The sequence below is a fragment of the Sciurus carolinensis genome, chromosome 3 (genome assembly GCF_902686445.1).
Source record: "Sciurus carolinensis chromosome 3, mSciCar1.2, whole genome shotgun sequence".
NCBI classification, from domain to species: domain Eukaryota; kingdom Metazoa; phylum Chordata; class Mammalia; order Rodentia; family Sciuridae; genus Sciurus; species Sciurus carolinensis.
The window spans coordinates 7,477,837-7,497,880 of record NC_062215.1 but is presented as its reverse complement, the minus strand read 5'-3'; the positions used below and the strand labels follow the sequence as shown (position 1 = coordinate 7,497,880).

The following is a 20,044-nucleotide window of genomic DNA, read 5'->3' as shown; positions in this document are numbered from 1 at the left end:
TAACCCCAAGAGTTAACAAACGGGATGACATCAAAGTAGAATGCTTCGGCACAGCAAAGGACACAATTCAGAATGTGAAGAGAGAACCCACAGAATGGGAGAGAATCTTTGCTAGCTGTTCTTCTGACAGAGGATTAACATCTAGAATATATTAAGAGCTCCAAAAACTCTACACACAAAAAAAGTCAAATAACCCAATTAATGACCGGGCAAATGAATTAAACAGACACTTCTCAAAGGAAGAACTACAACTGGCTAAGAAAGACTTGAAAATATATGAAACATGATTAGTAATTAGGGAGATGCAAATCAAAACTAGCCTGAGATTTCATCTCACTCCAGACAGAATGCCAGCGACCAAGAACACAAATAACAGTAAATGCTGGAGAGGATGCAGAGAAAAAAGGTACACTGTTACATTGCTGGTGGAACTGTGAACTTGTATGATCACTATGGAAATCAGCACGAAGACTCCTCAAAAGACTAGGCGTGGAACCACCATAAGACCCAGCTGTACCGCTCCTCAGTATTCCTCCTACAGAAATAAAGTCATCACACTATGGTGACACATAGATGCCCATGTTTGTAGCAGCACAATTCACAACAGCCACACTCTGGAACCAGCCTAGGTGTCCATCAATGGATGAATGGATAAAAGAAATGTGGTACATGTACAATGGAGTTTTATTCAGCCATACAGAAAAATGAAAATATGACTTTTGCAAGAAGATGGATGGAATTTGAGAACATTATGTTAAGTGAAATAGGTCAAACTCAGAAGGTCAAGGGTCCTATGTTTCCTCTCATATGTGGAAGCAAGAGAGGAAAAAGGAAAAGAAAGAGGGGGGCATCTCATGAAAAATCAAAGGGAGACCAGTAGAGGAAAGGAACCAAGGGGTGGGAGGGGCGAGGGTGGAGGGAAGTGTGGGGAGTGATATTGGCCAAATTGGGTTGTTATATTGTGCACTTGTATGAATATGTCACAACAAATCCCATTAGTATATACAAATACAATGCACCAACTAAAAAATGGGAAAAAAAAATTAGTTCACAGGGAAGGTTCCTAAGACTAAATAAATTCTGATCAATAGTTTTCCTTATGGCAAGACTTCTCAAAATGACAATATTAACAAATGCAGACAGTGTGTGCCACAAAGGAGGAGGGTTAGCTGAGATAATAGCTTGTACCCTCGCCACCGCATGTACACAATGGATCCTTGATGACTGTTACCTCCAGGTAGTCCTAACAAGCTTCACGAATCCACAAGTCAGGGAGCATCGGGCAGCTTCCCCAGACCCGTCTGCTCTTGCAGAATGAGCGTTCCAGGAAACACACTCCGGAAAGGTCTCACGCTGACCCCTTGTGCACTGGAGGAGACGATTAACCCACAATGCCGAATGGCCCCATTTTTAAACAGACATCAGGACCCAGGACAGCAGAAAAATTGTCCATGCCATCAGATACAAAACAGTCTCGGAGAGTGAATGTGCAAGCTGAGCTTTCGATTCTGGTAAGATGCAGATGGTTTGCAGGGGACAATGGACAGAATGGTTGAGAACAGGAAGTTTCCAGGGAGCCTGGGAAATAGGACCACCACACGAGAACCTTCCCTCCCTCTACACCCTGCATTGTGCATGGCAGGAGGGCAGGAGCTGCTCTCTCCCCATGATAGAAAAGAGGAGCCTCACCTGGGCATCCCATGGAGACAATAAAAACCACACTGGACGCCTGGGTTGGCGTCCACATGCCCCGCTCAGTGCGACTCTCCTCCAGGACGGCTTGCTTTCTTGTAGGCTTAATTGCCATATTTACTTCCACCAAATTGATTGCAAAGTAACAGCTTCCTACATTTAATTTATTAAGCAGTTAAGAGAAGCAACGACCTTCTTGGGAGTTCAGTGTCTTTGCTGAGAAGATTCTCCAGGAGGGAGGGAGGGAGGGAGGGAGGGAGGGGGAGAGAGAGAGAGAGAGAGAGAGAGAGAGAGAGAGAGAGAGAGAGAGCGAGAGCTGAGCACATCTCCCTGTGTTAGGGCCGGTGCACTGGCCTGGCCCTTTGTCCTACCCTGTTCTTAATTTCCTGCCACCTATTGTCCCTCTGATAAGTGCTGAAAGGGGGAAAGGTGTTATTTAATTGCTTTAAAGATATGGAACAAGCCAGAGTGGAGGTTATCTCCTTCCCAACCTCTCTATTTCTCTGACTCAAGCCTTTGTTACTTAGTTACTAACGGAGCCACAGGGAGGAAGGAGAGCTGGACTTCTCTTTGCCCACAGGGGTGTGTGGGGGTGGCCAGCCAGGAGGAATCAAACAGGGAATAGGAATTTGAGGTCGCCTGCGGAGTACAGGGGGCAGCAAAGTCACACAGCCCTTCCCGGGCACTCACAAGTGGGGGCGGGGAAGCATAAATGATCCGGATAAAAATCAACAATTGTTCTAGATGACACATTTTCTGTTGTTGAGGTCAATGTGTTCAGATCACACGGGGCCAGCTGCAGGAAAGACCCATGGGGCCAGGACTTGTTCCAGGCTGGGCCTGCCCAGCATGACCTATGGGGGACAAGGCGGGAGACTTCCCAAGGAAAGTACATGGAGGGGGGATTCCATGGGAGCACACAGAGACCCCCAAGTTGTCTCAGAAGGGGGTGCTTATTTAGCTGACCTTTCAGGAGTCGCTTGTTTTGGCTGGTGGTACACATATAAAATAATGAATCTCCAAACCAGGCACTGCCTGTAGGGTTCACTTCCACTGGGGAGGAGACACTGAGAGCCAGCTGTTCATTTCTTGCACGGGTTGGAAAATGATGCTTACTCTATCTACGTGATACATGAATTTGCCCTCAACAGTTAGAGAACTTTTACAGGATAAAAGGTGAAGAAATTTGAGGGCAGAGTGGGCGCTTCCTGGCTCCCTTCTCCCCCTCCTTCCCTGGAAACCAGGGGGGTTGTGGATTTGAAACTGGGACCACAGGCATTATCACAACGGTGTTGCCACAGGATGCAGTTTCCCTGAGCTCAGTTCCATGGCCTCTCCCTCTTCCAGTAGATGGGGAACAGGGACACACCCTCTCCTGGTAAGCTGCCCATCCCGCCCCCTCTTGCACAAGCACACACACAAATCTACAGGGAGACTGGGACAGCAGACGTTCACTGGCTGTGTTTCCTCCAGCCCCTGGGCTCCAGGATGACCAGCAACCCAGAGACAGATGAAGACTGGAAGCCCCTGATTCCATCCCTACAAGCAGCTCACTGCTTCTGATTCCCTTCCCAGTCACTCAGTCTTCAGGGATTATCCTACCTGTTAAATGGCTTCTGGACTTGGCCTTTCATTGGTGAGCTGGAAATCAGAAAATAGGATGGACAGACCAAGGCAGCTCTGGCCCACAGAGAAAGCAAACTGGGGTTTGCTTTCCAGCTGCCCATCCTCTAAAACTGTACCCAGTGTGTGTGTGTGTGTGTGTGTGTGTGTGTGTACGCGCACGCTCCAAGGAGGTGAGTAAAGGGAGACTGTGGATTGATTATGACTTATTAAACTATCGGAACACAGGCTGAATCATCACAGTCAAAAAATAAATCGCTGCAACTCGATGCGACACAACTCCCACTTCTTTCTGCCCGGTCCTCTTTGCTCCCTCTACAGCACGGAGGAAGAGGGGCTGGCTGCCGCGTCCTATCTGGAGGTGTGACTGACAGGCTAAACCAAGGGCACTGCACGGCCGCTGGGCCTCCGGGTTGTGGGACTCGGGGGAGTCGGGATCATTTCATCCCGCTGAGTCTCTGACGGCTCCGTGAGCAAAGCGAATCTTGGAGTCCGGGTGCCGCTCCGACCCGCAGGCAGTGGTGACTGCCCGGAGAAGGGCTGTTCTTTTTCTCTCTGCCCTTTCCCTGGCCCTACGCCCTGCACCCTATGCCCAGGGCTGGCCCAGGGCTGACACCACTTTGCAAACTTGTGCGACTTAGAAAATCGCAGAGGTCCCTGAGCGAGTCTGGGTCACTCAAGACGCCACGCCGGTTGCCTGGAATATTTTGGGTGAAACGGAATCGATGCTGCGAAATCGGAGGAAAGCAACACTTGTCCCTGCCATGAGCCTTGGAGCGACAAACCGCTTCTCCCTTCGCGCCCCCGCACGCGGGTGCCCTCTCCCTCTCCCGCCAGGTGCCCGGCAGCTCTGCCTGCAGCCACCCGCAGGATTCTCCACTTGTCTCACCCGGGTCCTCCTACAGGACCCGGAGGGCGGAGCGAAGCTGCCGTGACGTAATCCGAGGGGGGCGTGGGGAAATGTGCCGAGGGGCTCCTGCCCAGCTGGGCCAGTCCAAGCGGCGCAGCCACCAGCACGCGCGCGCGCGCTCCCAATTCCACCCGCCCGCAGAGCGCCAGTCCGCGGCTCGGCGCCGGCGGACTGCCGGCCAGACTGCCTGTGGGACGCGAGAGGGGCAAACGGGAGCCAGTCAAGGGAGACCAAGGGACCGAAGCCCTGGACGCTGAGCACCCGGCACCCGCCAAGCTGCTGCGCTCCCCGGCTGGGTAGGGGACAGCTACTGAGTGCTGGCGAACCCAGTTAACGGATTACCGCAGGAAAACAAGGTGAGGTTGTGTGTGTGTGTGTGTGTGTGTGTGTGTGTGTAACACAGAGACACACAGAGATGGAAGAGCGAGAAGTGCACTCCGGCACCTGTGTGCATGGGCGCTGGTGATGGTGAGCCCATCCGTGCGACTCAGAGCAGGTTCGGGAGCAGGATTCTCGGTCCTTGTGTCTGCCGGGGGTGACTGTAGTGGGAATGAAGGACAGCGGGTGTCCTGGTGTGAGTAGGGGGAGCTATAGTGTGTGGTGGAACGGACTTGTCTGGAGAGCCCCTGCCCATGTGTGTGGCGTGAGCCCTGCAGCCCCGTCCTGGTGGTAGCTGAGATGGGAACAAGTTACCTCCTAGCCACCTCCAAAAAAGCCATGGCACAAGAGAGCGAGGCCAGCGGGGGTGAGGTATGGGTCGGGTGCCAACCTGGGGCTCCTAAGGGCGCATCAGAGATGCCGAGATCTGAGCCTGGGAGGGGCAGGCGATGGGAGCAACCAGCGGAGGAAAGGGGATTCTCTCCTATCCCCGCCCCCCCCACCGGCTGGGAAAGCGGACGGGACTTGCATGGGGTCCAGTCTCCAGCCCTTGGGCAGAGACGACGGTCTACCTAGATTGAAGAGACCTAACCTCTGCATGGCTAAGTCCCCAAGCCACTGTCATGACTCCCAACTGTCCCTGGCACACAACCCCTACTGGGTTTAAAGGCTGGACATATTGGTCCTCAGTCTTTGCTGCCCCTTTGTCTCCCTAGAAATGTTAGGGAATCCTGTAGGAAACCCTTGCTGTGGGGGGTCAGCAAATTGATCAAGGGAGGCTTTTCCGGCACTAGCTGCGAGATCCTGGGACTCACCTCCAGAGGCCCATCCCCTTTGGCCAGCGCCCCAGGGCTTTTCCTAGGTGCTCCAGCTCTGCATGCTGGGCTGTTGTCTCTCTGCTAGTGGGGACCTGGGATCCAGCCAGAGATGCAGTTGAGGTTAGCAGGCTCTGAGGGAGGTGGGACTGAGGCCTAAAGGGGTGGGGGATGCAGGGAAGATGGGCAGAATGGGATTTAGGACCACCCCTGCTGCCAGGTCCCTATCCCAGCTCTCATTTCTGGGGATGCAACCCCCCTGGACAGGGGAGGAGATGCCCAAGGCCACTCTCACCCTCCTCTCCAACTGCCCGATCTCAGAGGAAACCAACAAGCAGGCCGTTTTCAGAATCTAACAACTCTTAGGCTGGAAAAATAAAGCAGAAAATCGAACTTCCTGGTATTTAATTTTAACCACAGTCCAACAGGTATTGACGGCTTGGCATTTGGAATCCAGTTTCTGTGGGGCAACCATGAAACGGAAGTCACTCAGATTGCTTTGTTAAATACGTTTGCCATGATTTAAGCCACTTCTTCCCAGGAGGAGTCTTCCTGCTCCCTACTGGCTCCCAGCCCACCACGTCCCTCCCCTTCACCACGGCTCCAACCCCATCCTCAGCTACCTTTCAAGAGTGGCAACCTTTCAAAATAGGCTTTCTCAGCCTATTTCAGGGGGCGGGGACTGACCCCCATGCATTTCCAGAGGAAAGGGCAGCATTAAATGTTCCCTCTCCCCAGCTGCACCGGCAAAATCCCCAACGCTCTAGCGAGAGCTGCTACAGCCCCAGAGGTCTGCACTCTTACCTGGTGTTGGAGGGTGACCATTCATGGTACCCAGATCCCACCCTGGCAGGACTTATGGTTAATGCACACTCTCACTGCAGGTAACTTGGATAAGAGTCTGAGTCTGTAGAATCAAATAACTGAGGAGAGGGTTGGAAACGACAGTGGAAACAGTCCAAGTAAATGCAGCGACGCTAAAACAGTTTCCTTACAGCTTCTGGTTTTAAGAGCTGCCAGCTTACCTGTTTACCCTATGTACATGTGAAATCCTGGGTCCCCAAAATTCCTTGCAAAAAAAGATGAGCCGCAAAGGCCAGACCTCACTCCACCGACAGTGTGTGATGGGGAAATTAGCATAGAACAAATAAACAAGGCGCCTGGCAGTATGGGATGGATCGAGGCCTGGGACACTTGTTGGTGGCTATGTCTCCTTGAAGGTCTCTGCAGTCTCTCCAGCCATTAAGCACTCCCGCTCCAATCCATCCTTAGGCACCAGGAGACGTACCCTGCTCAGCAGAAATGTGCCCACCAAGTGGGACCGAGTGGTGCTGGGCACACCAGCCCTGGCCATCTCGCCTCTTTCGGGACTGACCTTCTGCCCTGTGCTCTTGCTTCCCTCTTCATCCACTCAGGCTCCAGCTCCACGGTTGTCTTAGGAAGTCCCCTCTGATCCTCCAGGGAAGGAAGGCACTCCTAGGTCCCTTGTTCCTGTCTCCTAATAAATTACCACCTCCTAGAGGGCACCTGCCCGGTCTTTGTGCCCAGCAGCCTCTGATGGTTTTTGGACAACTGTGGATAGTCATCTAATCATGGGCTCACATATCGTTTTTTATCCTGAGCCAAGCCACGAGTGCTGGAATTATTTTTCTCCACGTGCGGGTAACGCAGGAGTCAGTTGCTTCAAACCAGAGCCCAATTACCAGCCACTAGTTTGCCAGCCCACTGAGCCCCACGGAAGTCTCAGGGTCAGCAGGCCTTTGTTCACATCCCAGCACTGCCAATCATGAAAGCAGGTCGCTTAGACTTTCTAAGCCTCAGTTTCCACATCTTTAAAACAGGGATAACTATCCCCGCCTGGAGGGGATGTGGGTGTAAATGAACCACATCACTGTTTGCGACTTTCTATTCATGCCAGTGAAGCAACGTGTCCCTCGTCCCTCGCCTGGCTCCCATTTTTTGTCCTCCATCAGGGGACTGCAGGTGAAATCTCTAGGTTGCTACATCTGGTTCAGGGACCTTAGGGAAGCATTTTGTTCTACGCAACAGAATCAAGCATTGGGGGGTCAGAGAAATGGAAAAAACTAAACTGAAGCACACATTTAAAAAAAGAAAAAAATGAAGCCAGCCAGACTTTTATTTTTTATATTGAAGACTATAAATTGATTCCATGTGTGGGCAGGTTTCAATAAATTAGAGATAATGAGATGGCAGAGGGGGAAAAGTGGGGGGTAACACTTCTGAGGTCCCAGTCATGAGCCCCCCGCAATGCGAGGGTTCTGCGTGCCCACCCTCGTGACTCCCACGTCCGCGGACCCAGTGGAGCCCAGCAGTGGGCTGCTGGGCGTGAGGTCACATGGGCTCTGCCGTGGAGCCCAGGTTGGCTCCACCACAAGGGTCTGGGGGGGTTCTCACCGTGGGTTTCACAAGGGAAAGACCCCCAAGCAGACAGCTAGCCCCCAGAGACATCCTCAAGGGAAAGGGCTCTAGGTACCAGCGCCAGGACCCTCTGATTTCTGACAGCTGCACAGTCAACTCCTTAGAGTCAAAGTATGGTGGGAAGGAAGCCTCGCACCCCCATACGTACATCGTCAAAGACGACCGCTTAGCCTCGGCCCTTTCCCCACCATCCGAGCCTGCGCAGGGCTGGTGGCTGTGACACGGGCACAGAAAGATAACACATTTTCCCATTTAGAGTACGTCTAAGAGGATAAGCCAGAGAGGTGGAAAGCTGGCCAGAGTTTAAATAGCCGGTGACTGACTGCTGGGCCCCTCTTGTTTCCTTCCAGATGTCACCGTGGATCCTTGGCCTCCAGGGCCCAGTGAGGGGGGAATAAGAGCTGGGGGCTGGTTGGCTCTCAGACTGAAAGGCAGCCATGGAGACGGCGTATGAGCAACTCAATGAGAGCCAGGCGTGGCCGCCCTCTCCATTTGACCTGGACGGCTCCGTGTCGGCAGCCAACAACTCCAACCAGACGGAGCCGTACTACGACGTGACCAGCAACGCGGTCCTCACGTTCATATACTTCGTGGTCTGCATCGTCGGGCTGTGTGGCAACACTCTTGTCATTTATGTCATCCTCCGCTACGCCAAGATGAAGACCATCACCAACATCTACATCCTCAACCTGGCCATCGCGGACGAGCTCTTCATGCTGGGGCTGCCCTTCTTGGCCATGCAGGTGGCGCTGGTCCACTGGCCCTTTGGCAAGGCCATCTGCCGGGTGGTCATGACTGTGGACGGCATCAACCAGTTCACCAGCATCTTCTGCTTGACCGTCATGAGCATTGACCGCTACCTGGCTGTGGTCCACCCCATCAAGTCGGCCAAGTGGAGGAGACCCCGGACAGCCAAGATGATCAATGTGGCTGTGTGGGGGGTCTCCCTGCTGGTCATCTTGCCTATCATGATATATGCTGGGCTTCGGAGCAACCAGCGGGGGCGAAGCAGCTGCACCATCAACTGGCCGGGTGAATCGGGGGCGTGGTACACGGGGTTCATCATCTACGCGTTCATCCTGGGGTTCCTGGTGCCGCTCGCCATCATCTGCCTTTGCTACCTGTTCATTATCATCAAGGTGAAGTCCTCTGGCATCCGAGTGGGTTCCTCTAAGAGGAAAAAGTCCGAGAAGAAGGTCACTCGAATGGTGTCCATAGTGGTGGCGGTCTTCATCTTCTGCTGGCTCCCCTTCTACATATTCAACGTCTCCTCCGTCTCCGTGGCCATCGATCCCACCCCGGCCCTTAAAGGCATGTTTGACTTTGTGGTGGTCCTCACCTACGCAAACAGCTGTGCCAACCCTATCCTCTACGCCTTCTTGTCTGACAACTTCAAGAAGAGCTTCCAGAACGTCCTCTGCCTGGTGAAGGTGAGCGGCACGGAGGACGGGGAGCGGAGCGACAGCAAGCAGGACAAGTCCCGGCTGAACGAGACCACGGAGACCCAGAGGACCCTCCTCAACGGAGACCTCCAAACCAGCATCTAAACCGCCTGGCAGAACAGAACCAGCCACGCTCTTGCCCACCGGCGGAGGACGCCCTTCTCAGACCCTGCTCCCTCCACCCACCTGCACACCTGGCTTCTAGAACCGAGGGCCGCTCGGCAGGAGCCCAGGTCACAGAACCGTGCTGATAGGTAACGATCACATTGATTGCCTCCCCCTCAAGGTGAACATTCGAATGCCGGCAGACAATGCAAAGTCTGGAGACCTACGACCTTGCGGGATGCTCAAGGTCAACAAAAAGAAAAAAAGAAAAACAAACAAACAAACAAAAAACCCTATGTGCGTGTTTGTGAGCTTCAAGCCCAGTGTGTAAACTTGTGTTCTTATATTTACACGTGTAGGTTCCTGCCCAGTCTCTGTACAGTCGTCACTTTACATTTCTTGTGTTCGGTACACGAGTAGCAAGTTGAAGTGCGCGTGGTGCCGTGGACACATGCCACAGCGTGGAACCCGAGGAACAGGACTCGGCGTGAGGCCGACAGAGTTCACGCGTCAGGGGTGGCTCCCGCGTGGGCCTTTCCAAACCCAGGACACACCCGAGCGCCCTGTCCCTGTGGTCATATGCTTTTGTAAATTACTGTGAAAGTAAGATATTTTTGTATTCTTTCTCCTAAGAGGGCCCCCTAAGTTACATAAGCGTCCAGTCTCCCCAGAGCTGCCTCTTCCGCTGGGTGTTTTCCTCATTTATTTCAAGCAGCCGAGGCCAAACGCAGGAGGGGGAAGGGAGAAGACATCTGAAGACCCAGAATATAAACCTGTGAGTCTCCTGTCCTCAGATACAATCAGTTACTCATTTACTCCAAAGGATCGAAATGCTCGTGGTCATCAATCATGGTATTTATCAACACAAAGCCTGCTTTATTATAAGGTTCTGTTTTTCGTCTTCTCAATTTGCTTTATTCTTTCTTAGGGAGCCACAGAGGGGGAAACCACTAACCTGAAAGGCAAAAAGTGGACTATGATTCTTGTGGGGGCACGATTTTATTTCCCCACCATGAAAATGAGTAAGAATGAAGCAAAATTATACTTTCATTAGAAACCATGAAATTGCTGGTTTTTTTTTTTTTTTTTTTTTTTTTTTTTTTTTCCCTTAATGCCAGACATGGCTTCCTAATGAAAGAAAATGGAAATGTAATCCAGCAAGTCCTCAAAGGGCTTTCTAAAGGGCTTTACACAAGGCTGGAAATCGCAGTGTTCATAAAACACACACACAGCCGGTGTCATGGTGCACACCTGTAGTCCCAGTGACTCAGGAGGCTGAGGCAGGAGGATTGCAGGTTCCAGGCCAGCCTTGGCAACCTAGTGAGGCCCTAAGCAACTTAGCGAGACCCTGTCTCAAAATAGAAATTAAAGGGGGCTGCGAATGTTGGCTCAGTGATTGAGCCCCGCTGGGTTCAATCCTTGGAACCAAAATACACACACACACACACACACACACACACACACACACACAAAGCTGCTAAGCTGTGTGTATAAGGGGGATTGCAGGTGTGGGTGTTGGAGGAGCCCCGTCCCTCACAGGCACTAGCCTGCTACCTTCTTCGCTATTCTATAGACAACTGTCATATGGTTACTGCCCTGGACCCTACCCTGGGGGCTGCTGTAGACAGACACTTCAGAGCATCAGGGGTTTTTACTCCACACATTGTAGCTGGACCTATGTGCAAATGGTAAGAAACAATCCTCCTTTCACTGATTGGTCAAGGTCCCCAGAATATGAAGAAACGTACACTCAGGTGTTTGCAAGATGACACCATCTCTGGATTTTATAGGAAAGCATCACTCTTAACATCTCATATAGAGTCTATCGTACTTAAAAATGAGCTTTCCTCTCCTGGCTCCCTGCTGAGGGCTAGCAGTCTCCACCTGTGGCTCTCTGGGACAATGCGCTGGCTTTATTCTATGTAATTCGTACCACCTCATTCCCAAAAGTACTTACTGTGGCTTAGAAAAAGATGTTCAATAAGATTTCTGATCGGCAAATGAATTCATGCAAACATAAAAAGAGGGGCTAGGGATATAGCTCAGTTGGGAGAGTGCTTGCCTCGCAAGCACAAGGCCCTGGGTTCGATCCCCAGCTTAGGTAGTCCCATTACAGCTGATCTTTGGGGGCTGGGATGGTGGCTTAGTGGTAGAGCACTTGCCTAGCATGTGTGAAGCACTGAGTTCGATTCTCAGCACTGCGTACAAATAAATAAATAAAGGTTTATCAACAACTAATAAAAATATTTAAAAATAAAAAGAGGTGCAATCATAAACTAAGATTATTGGGAAAGTCATTGAAAAAAAAAAAAAAAAAACGCATGCCGTAAAATCCTACACCCTTGCTAAAGGCAAAGCTAGCTACAAGTTCAGCTCAGGGCTTGCTTCTTAGCAGCCTCACTTAATGGAGAGTGACTTTTTTTAAATAAAAATAAGCAAAGGTTTGGAAGGAAACACTATAAACACAATTTTACCATTATTATATATCTTTGTATAAATTCTGGGGTTTTTTTTTTGTTTTTATCTAAGGAAATGATGCCAAGGAACCAAGAATTGGCAGAAATCGTTTTGAGGAAGATAAGGGTAATTCTATAGTATCCATGTTCCTGAAAACAGAGAAACTGCCTCCAAGGAGGCAGGAGTCCAAAGCAGCCACCAACAACCTGGAAATGAAATGCATACCCAGTACCCGGGGCCCTCAGCAACAGGATGGTCATTTTAAAGCAAAAGGAAGGGGTCTTTGAGACCAATGCTCTAATTTCATCCAAGTACATAATCAGATTTCCACTACACAGAAATGTATTCTCCACTTTTCGAAATACCTATTTCAAGGATGACTTGCTCTCAGGTTTTCTCTTATCTAAGAGAGGGAATAAACCTTTTCATGTAACCGTTAATATAATTTTAATTTAAAAATGTATTCTTAGCCTCAGATGAAAATAAATCTGCTGGATGCTGAGAGGGAATAAGAAGAAAGGCAACCCACTGATTTCAGGATATCTAATCGCTGAGTTACGCAAGACACTACGTACCTTTCCTTGGCATGGCTAGTTAAGAGCTGATCAAACCCAAGTGGACTCAGTGAGAAAGACAAGATGACCCTGGGGCCTGAGCTGACGGATGTTAACTTGCGTTTCAGTAACTTGAGTGGCGGGCGACGTTGGATGTAGAGTTGGAAAGTCGGCTTAGAACAATCTTAAGAAGGCAGTGGATGGCGCATGCATGCAGAGAGGACAACGTGGGCTGGCGGGTGGGACTTCCAGAGCTGTTGGTGACCTGGAGTCTATCGGCTTACACAAAACTGACCTCCTCCTCTTGATGGAGCATAAGCATCGCTTGCTGAAGTCCTTAGCCCCAGCTGCCCCCAGAAGAGCACGGTGCTGGAGAAGAGTGTGGCCTGGTGGCTGGGCTGGGTAGGAAGCCACTGGCTGCCGAGATACGTGTTCCTACATAGATCCCAAAGAGGACCATGCAGGGCACGCTTGGGGTCACCACTGCGGTACAACAGGAACTGTGGCCTTGATGAAGAAAGGTGGCAAGAGAATCATCAAAAGGTTGGCGGAAAGTCTGGTTTGTGTTTCTAAAGTGTGTGTCCTTACTGCAGCCAGGCTCCAGGGCCTCTCCACTCACCCCTGAGACTGGAGAGGCTGAGGCAGGAGGATCACAAGTTCAAGGCCAGCCTCAGCAACTTAGTGAGACCCTGTCTTAAAAAATAAAGGGCTGGGGATGTAGGTCAGTGGTAAAGTACCCAGTACTGCAAAAGAAAAAAAAAGAAAAAAAAATCACAGTAGCTGACAAGAACAGGGTCATAAGTAATGACTTAAAATCAATCATTTGTCTCATCCACATTTTTGCCACCTTCAAAAACGCAGATTTTGCCATCGCACATTCTTTCAGAGCACACCTGTACCTACGTGCGTGTCTGGCTTGCAGCGTGTGAATTTCTGGGAACCTCCTCATAGGCAGTTTCTCATTTTTTTCCAGTGGTTCCTCTATAAAGTGGCCATATTCCACTCACCGCTGACAACTTTTACAGCTGTCAGTTACCTGACTCGGGACCATCTGGGCTTCGCATCTCAAGGACACGCTTTCACACCCCCAGCCCCTCTGGTCACTTCCAAGGCCTGCCCAGCCCCTCCTTCGGTCAGCAGCCACAGAGGAGCTCAGATCGTGCAGCTGTTCCTCTGTGGCTGTCCCTCGGGTCATGTGTATCTGGACTGTGCTTAAAACAGAGCTAAATATTAACCCAGACCTTACCAAGCCAACGATAAAGCATTATTGATTCTCCTAAGATTAGAAGTGAGTGTAATGTCATTAAAATGAAATGCTGTGCCTGGATCACCGGCCCAGTGAACACCTGCCTCCTGTTGGACAGAGATTTTAGGCGTGAGAGAGCCCAGGGCTCAGCTGCTGGTGGGCGGAGCCTGAGCTGGCAGGCAGGAGGGGACAGGCTCCCCTGACCATTTCTCTCTTTCCCTGTGTCATTCAGGGGCTAGACCAGGGGAAGAAAGGACTCTTGGCTTGGATACTGGTGCCTGGTGGGGTGGGGGGCTCGCTTCTGATCCCACTGTTGCCAGGACTGGAAACAGAAGGAATGTTCCGGTTAGAGATCCAACGGCCCTGCCCCTTTAGAAAGCCTGCTGGGGATGAGAGACAAGATCCCTTACAGAGAAACCTGAAGTGCCATCCCATGGCCATGGCCACCCCAATTATTCGGTGATGGGCACCTCCAATTGCTTAAGCAACAAAGAAGGTCCCTTTGTGGTGGAGGTCACTGAAGGGAGAAGGGGAGGCCCAGGAGCGCCTGGCCCTGAAGACCGCCTTAGCACTGGACACAGCTCCTTACAAAGAGCAGCTTGCAAAGTGGCCAGTACCAGGCCCTGGAGAGAAACTGCTGCCTCAAGGGGGGAAGACCCCCAGCCAGCTCAGTGGGCTGCTGGCCAACTCGCCAGGCGCAGCAGGCACCAAATGCCATTCCTGGGCAGTGCTTCCTCGGCCTCACTGGTGGCCCCAGGTCAGGGAACCTGTTCTCTGCTGAGTGAGCTGACATTTTTCTGATGAGTATGATGTTTAACAGGAAACCCACAAAGTTCTCGTACAACACAACCAAGGCTCCACATTAGCCAGCGACGTGGACAGTGTTCCAAGCCTCTCACGTTCTGCATTAGTACTTCCTCCTGTGCTCCCAAGCACACACACACATTCACTCACGCGTGACAGCATGTCCTGGCACCATGAGAGAGCACAGGTGTGGGACGTACGTGATGCTCTTACACGTGCAGGACACACTCAGGGGTGTCCGGGTGTTGTGTGTGCCCAGATGTGCAAAGCACCCATGTGGTACACATGGAAGGCATATGTGTGACCCACTGAATACACGATACACATTTTATATCACTGAGGCCAGACCTTCAAAGCAGGGACTCTCAACGACGTCAACAGAAGGAGGGAACTGTCATTCCACTAACTCGTTTGAAGTCTAGGGATCTTTGGTCATTTTATTCCTAGACTGATGTCACAATGGTGAAAGGAACACAGTGCATCAGCCAATATTTTACCCGGCAGACTCCATGCCAGACCACAAGCTGCAGGCTGGCCCCAGCCAGCTGACCCTGATAAGACAGGCCACCTCAATAAAAAAAAAAAAATAGAACTGGCAAAAGGGCACAAACGGTATCATCGTCCCCACCGTTCAGTCATCTTAAAGCACATGTACTGCTGACAGTCATGGTTCTGTAGGAAGATCACTGAAAATCATTTTTTAATTGATCCTCATCGGGAACAGCATCTCAGACCCTCTCCCGGCACCCAACCACGCCCATGCTTCTTAATAAAGTCTAAGGCTGAAGGCCAGGAGGAAGCTGCGATTCAGGGCCACCAAGGACAGAGCTGCCGTTCTCTTCCCTCACCGTGAGGATGCCTCCACAAGTCTCCCAAAGTCCTCCCTGCCCGGCGTCCCGGGCAACCTGCCTCCAGGGCTGCGGGGCCGGTCCTGCTAGCGCTCTAGGTAGCTGCCGGTGTGTGCCGGGAAGACGGCGCTGGCACGCCCTTTTCTGAGGCACAGAAGTCTCTTCCCCAGGGTTTGTCCTCAAGGTTAATGAAGTTAGCGGGGCTCCTGCTGCACTGCCAAGCCGGCACGCCAGGCGCCCAGGAGCGCAGGCTTGGCCTCCGCGAAGACGTGCTTTTTGCTTGGCTTCAGCTCAAGTGCTTTCTGGCAGTTTAAGACAATCGCCCAAATCTACCTCCCCAGCTCCCCAGTGGGTGGCTCTGCGGGCTTCCCCTCCCCAGGGGAAGTCTCTCCTCCTCTGCACCGTCACACGGCCACCTTCCCTGTCTCCCAGCTCCGAGGGCTTGTCCACGCCAAGGCGGCAGAACATCCATGCGAGCTCTCCGCGCAGGGCCTCTGGGAAGGGCTGTCTTCAAGGCCAGGGAGGCCCATTCGTCCTCAGCCTTCCATGGAACATTTCCAGGTCCAGCTGAGCAGACACGAAATCCAGTTTGCTACCAGCAACAAGGTTCTGGGCTCCTGGGCAGACACAGAAATAGATATTCACAGGGTTGGGATTTTCAGGACTTCCTTACTGCCTCCGGGAACAATAAAGTAAATCTTAATTGTTGGAGAAGAACCCAAGAGAGGAAGGGATGTGGCAGGTCATTTCCCCGGGAAAACCTGGCTCCACTGGAAGGCTGGGCCTGGCGATCCTGACGATCCCGACGATCCCAGCCACTTGGGAGGCTGAAGGCCAAAGGACCACTTGAGCCCCATGGTTCAAGGCCAATCTGGGCAACACGGTCCCTGCCTCCAAACATAAAAGAAGTCCCCATGTCACCAGAGGTCCAGGTACTCTCAGTGAGGACAACATAGAAGATGGACTGCCCTTGAGCTGGGAGTCTCTCTCTTTAAATTTAGAGTTCATTTCCTATATCTTCCACCAAACTTTTAAAATAGCATCTGTAACAGTTTATATTTAAATTTTTTTTAAGAATTCCTTTTTTGGGAATTCCATGATACCCCTTTAAAAGCATTACTAAGGGACACTTCGTTTTCATACAACGAGGCTGGGAACCAATTTCGAGGGGGAGACCCAGCAGAGGCTCTGAATCCCACACATCGATGGTCCAGAGCCAGGGTTCACTCTCTTTCTTCCCAGCTCCCTCCTCTTGGTAATCCCATCCCCTCCGACAGGAGCAGTTTAATCCATAGTTAAGTAGGAGAAAAAGATGCTTAGTTAGAACAACCAGCTAATGAGCACCGGTTTCCCATCTGTTCCAACTTGGAGGAGGAGACGGGCCAGCCCGGCCAGCTGGTGGAGACCCACGTGCAGCCGCCAAGCTCACTCTGTTTGCCAGCAAAAAAGAACGGACAATCCACTGCCCAGAATTCCTGGAAGCCTTCCCCAGGAAGGTCCCCACTGGCGTTCCCAGCATCCTGAGGACGTCTCATTAGTAACGATCAGTGCTCAAGTGCGAGGAGCTGACTTGGAACGCGCTGGAAGCCAGCTCCTTGTCCTCTTCCTCCTCATCTCACAGCTGATCTGTCATCGCTCTCTGGCTGCCACTCACCAGCAAACAGCTACGGATTTTCACAGGCAGATCAGTCACTGTCCAAGGAGACCGAGTGAGCTTCACACGCAAGCCCCCGTGCTGCTCAAGCCCTCTCCGCGTCTTCTGGGTGACGCCGACGTGGCTGTAAGTGGTGGCCATCAGGAAGCCACCCTTCGGGCTCCTTGCCACCCTTGTCTGAGAAAGCTGAACGAAGTTTCCTGCTCCTCCCACGCTCTAGGGATGGGATTCCTCCTGGCATGTCCAGGGACATCCTGGGACATCCAGGGAAAACCTTTGGCAGCCCTGCCTGCAAACTGGTTTCAACTCTGTGACTGCTGGTTTCGGATGCGGGGAAGGCGTGTGCCCTGGGCTGGATTTCTTACATTCTTACGGCATTCTGATCCTGCCGGCGCGTCACCCTGCGCGGCCCGTGTGTACAGGGGATAGAGAAAACTGCTCTTGCTTTCTGCGGAGGCTCTGCAATCGTGTGCATTTCTCTCCCAGATAAATTCATCTCCATGTTTGCTATTAAAAGTGAGTGTGCCGTCCTAACCCTAAATAACAAGAGGCGAGTACTTCTTTTTTGGTGACTTTTAAAAAGTATTTACGCGTGCACTGCTTTATAAAGCACTTTCTGATGCAGCTGTGTTCTCTGGAAGGGACTCACACTGAAGTCTGTCCAGGAGGCCTGCGCTGTGAACTCCCCTCTGTCCCCACCCACCTCTGAGAAGTATCCCACGTGCTCGAGGAAACCACCAGAGTCTCAGGGACAGAACCCTCTCTTTCCAGCTTCCCCAAGAGCCTCAACTAGAGACGGCTTTAGAATTTTACAATTTATTTTTTAAATCTCAGCCCAGTGAGAAGGCTACGAAATACTGTCCAGATTTTGCCAAGTTCCCACCATCAACAATTGTTTGGGAACAGAGGAAAAGGAAAAGCTTGAGAACTGGCAGCTGCTGGTGAGGTGCCCCTGCCCTCAGGCTGCCCTGCACCAGCCTTCAGGGTCTCCTCACATCCTGCAGCCTCCGTGCAGAAGAACCGAGGACCAGCCCCGTGCAGATTGTCACCAGGGCGGTGATGAAAGTGGGTCCAGGAAATCCGTAAGGAAGCGCCAGGTGTCGGGGAACAGCAAAAGTGACCACGGAGAAATGCCGAGCGTTTAGAAATTGGGTCCCAGAAAACACCCTTTCATTACCTCCTCATCTTCCTTTCACCCAAATCCAACATCACCAATGGCAGCTGCTTAGAGTAGTCTCTGAGCCTGGGGCATGGGGGCACACGCCTGTAATCCCAGCTACCCGGGAAGCTGAGGAAGAAAGGTCGTAAGTTTGGAGTCAGCCTAGGCAACATGGCAAGACCCCGTCTGAAAACATATTATATATATATAGAGAGAGAGAGACAGAGTGTCAATCAGAAAAGGAAAGCACCCACATGACCGTCCTCTCTGTGCCAGGCCCTAGTCTACACACTGGATATGCATCCTCTGGTTCAGTTCCGGTGAGCACCCCATGAGACAGGCTGTGTCCACAGACAGGGATGACACCTTGTGCTTCCCGGAACTTTGTCAAGGTTGGATGAAAGAAAATCATTTAGAAGACTGCCAATCATCAGACAGAGGTGTCCAGTGAATACCCGGTCCCTTACCTTTCTTTAAAATCATCCTTTGTTTTTGTTTTTGAGACAAGGTCTTGCTATGTGACCCAGTCTGGTCTCTTAACTCCTGGGTTCAAGTAATCCTCCTGCCTCAGGCTCCGGTGTAGCTGGAACTGCAGGCGTGTGCCACCTCACCCCGCAGGATCCACCCACTTCTAATTGAGAAAAAGAAGACTAGGCATTTGATTCTGATATAGCTGGCCTTTCCCCACATTGGCTCATGTTAACCAGTGGCTTCCAGTCCTGCCCTTAGCAGAAGGTTTAACCGACACTCACAAAACCAGTCATGTGACGCAAGGTGACAGCAAGCTGCGGTGACAGACAGCAAATGCAAGCTCGTGTCTACCTGAGGTGGGACACTCTGCTACAAGAAGGGTGTCCTTTCTGGTTAGAGAACCCTGTCCTCTGCGAACCCAGCTGCACCCTGGTCTCCTCAGGGTGGGCCAGGGGAGGCGCCCACCTCCCCACACAGAGCCCCGACTACGGAACGCTGAGGAACAGCGCAGCTCATGGCGTGTTAGGATGGCTGAGCTGTTTATCCTTCCGCAGCGTGGGACGTGGCTGCCTGGGCCTGGTGCCAACGGGGGGGGGGGGGGGGGGGGGGGGCGCGGTGTGCATCCCAGGCCATCTGTGTCGCTTGCTTGCGGGTCCAGCTGGAAGCAGATGGCACACTCAGGAGAAACCAGTGCCTCGAGGGAGCCGCGCACAGAGCTGTGGGCAGCGTGAAGCCCGCGGTAGGGTGGACAGGGCCCAGAGGCTGGGTAAGAGCGGAGGACTTCACCAGTCCCAGAGCAGAAGGGGAGGAAGTGATGTCACCACCCGCAGAGAGCGCCAAGCCCAGGGCAGGGTCACACGCTGCAGCCCCTGCCAGAATCACAGCGGACCCTTTGGCCCCGGTGAGCGGGTGAAGCAGACTCCGTAGCACAGAGCAGAAAGGGGTAAGGTGGATGCAGAGGGGGAGGCACATGGGAGCACGCGGCACCCCATTGTCTACTGCCCCGTCTGGGGATCCCAGCACTCTTTTGGGGCGGGTAGGTAATTGGGGTTTGAACTCAGGGCCACTGGACCACTGAGCCACATTCCAGCCCTTTTTACTTTTTTATTTTGAGACAGGGTCTCCCTAAAGTACTTAGGGCCTCAAACTTGTGATCCTCCTGCCTCAGCCTCCTGTGTTGCTGGGATCTTACATGTGTGCCACCGCACACAGCAATCCCAGCACTCTTAAAGCTGCTGATGGTTTATTAGAATAACCTGAGCAAAGTCGTTAAAACTTCCACCCAGATACAAGTGAGAGGCCCTTAGGCCATTCCCATGTTAGAAGTGATCTAAAGCCCGAGGTTTTCAGAAAGTAACCATGGGACTGCTGGGAGCTGCAAAAGAAACGACAAGCAAAATCTCCAGTCACTCACGCAGCACGCCGGTGCCCAAGGTCCTAAGACACA

General features: G+C 52.0%; 2 protein-coding genes across 2 annotated transcripts in view; one reads left to right on the top strand and one right to left on the bottom strand.

Annotated features, from left to right (window-relative positions):
- Nucleotides 1-20,044, bottom strand: part of Slc39a11 (solute carrier family 39 member 11) — a 397,212-nt gene that overhangs the window by 369,069 nt on the left and 8,099 nt on the right. The gene's annotated exons all lie outside the window — the stretch shown is intronic.
- Sstr2 (somatostatin receptor 2) lies at nucleotides 4,335-10,394 on the top strand. The gene is made up of 2 exons (XM_047544199.1): nucleotides 4,335-4,581; nucleotides 8,208-10,394. The coding sequence occupies exon 2, from the start codon at nucleotides 8,295-8,297 to the stop codon at nucleotides 9,402-9,404; it is 1,110 nt and encodes a 369-aa protein (XP_047400155.1). The 5' UTR covers nucleotides 4,335-4,581; nucleotides 8,208-8,294; the 3' UTR covers nucleotides 9,405-10,394.

Bases quoted from the DNA above. Each gene is read 5' to 3' on its own strand.
- Sstr2 (XM_047544199.1), top strand. From the start codon at position 8,295: ATGGAGACGGCGTATGAGCAACTCAATGAGAGCCAGGCGTGGCCGCCC.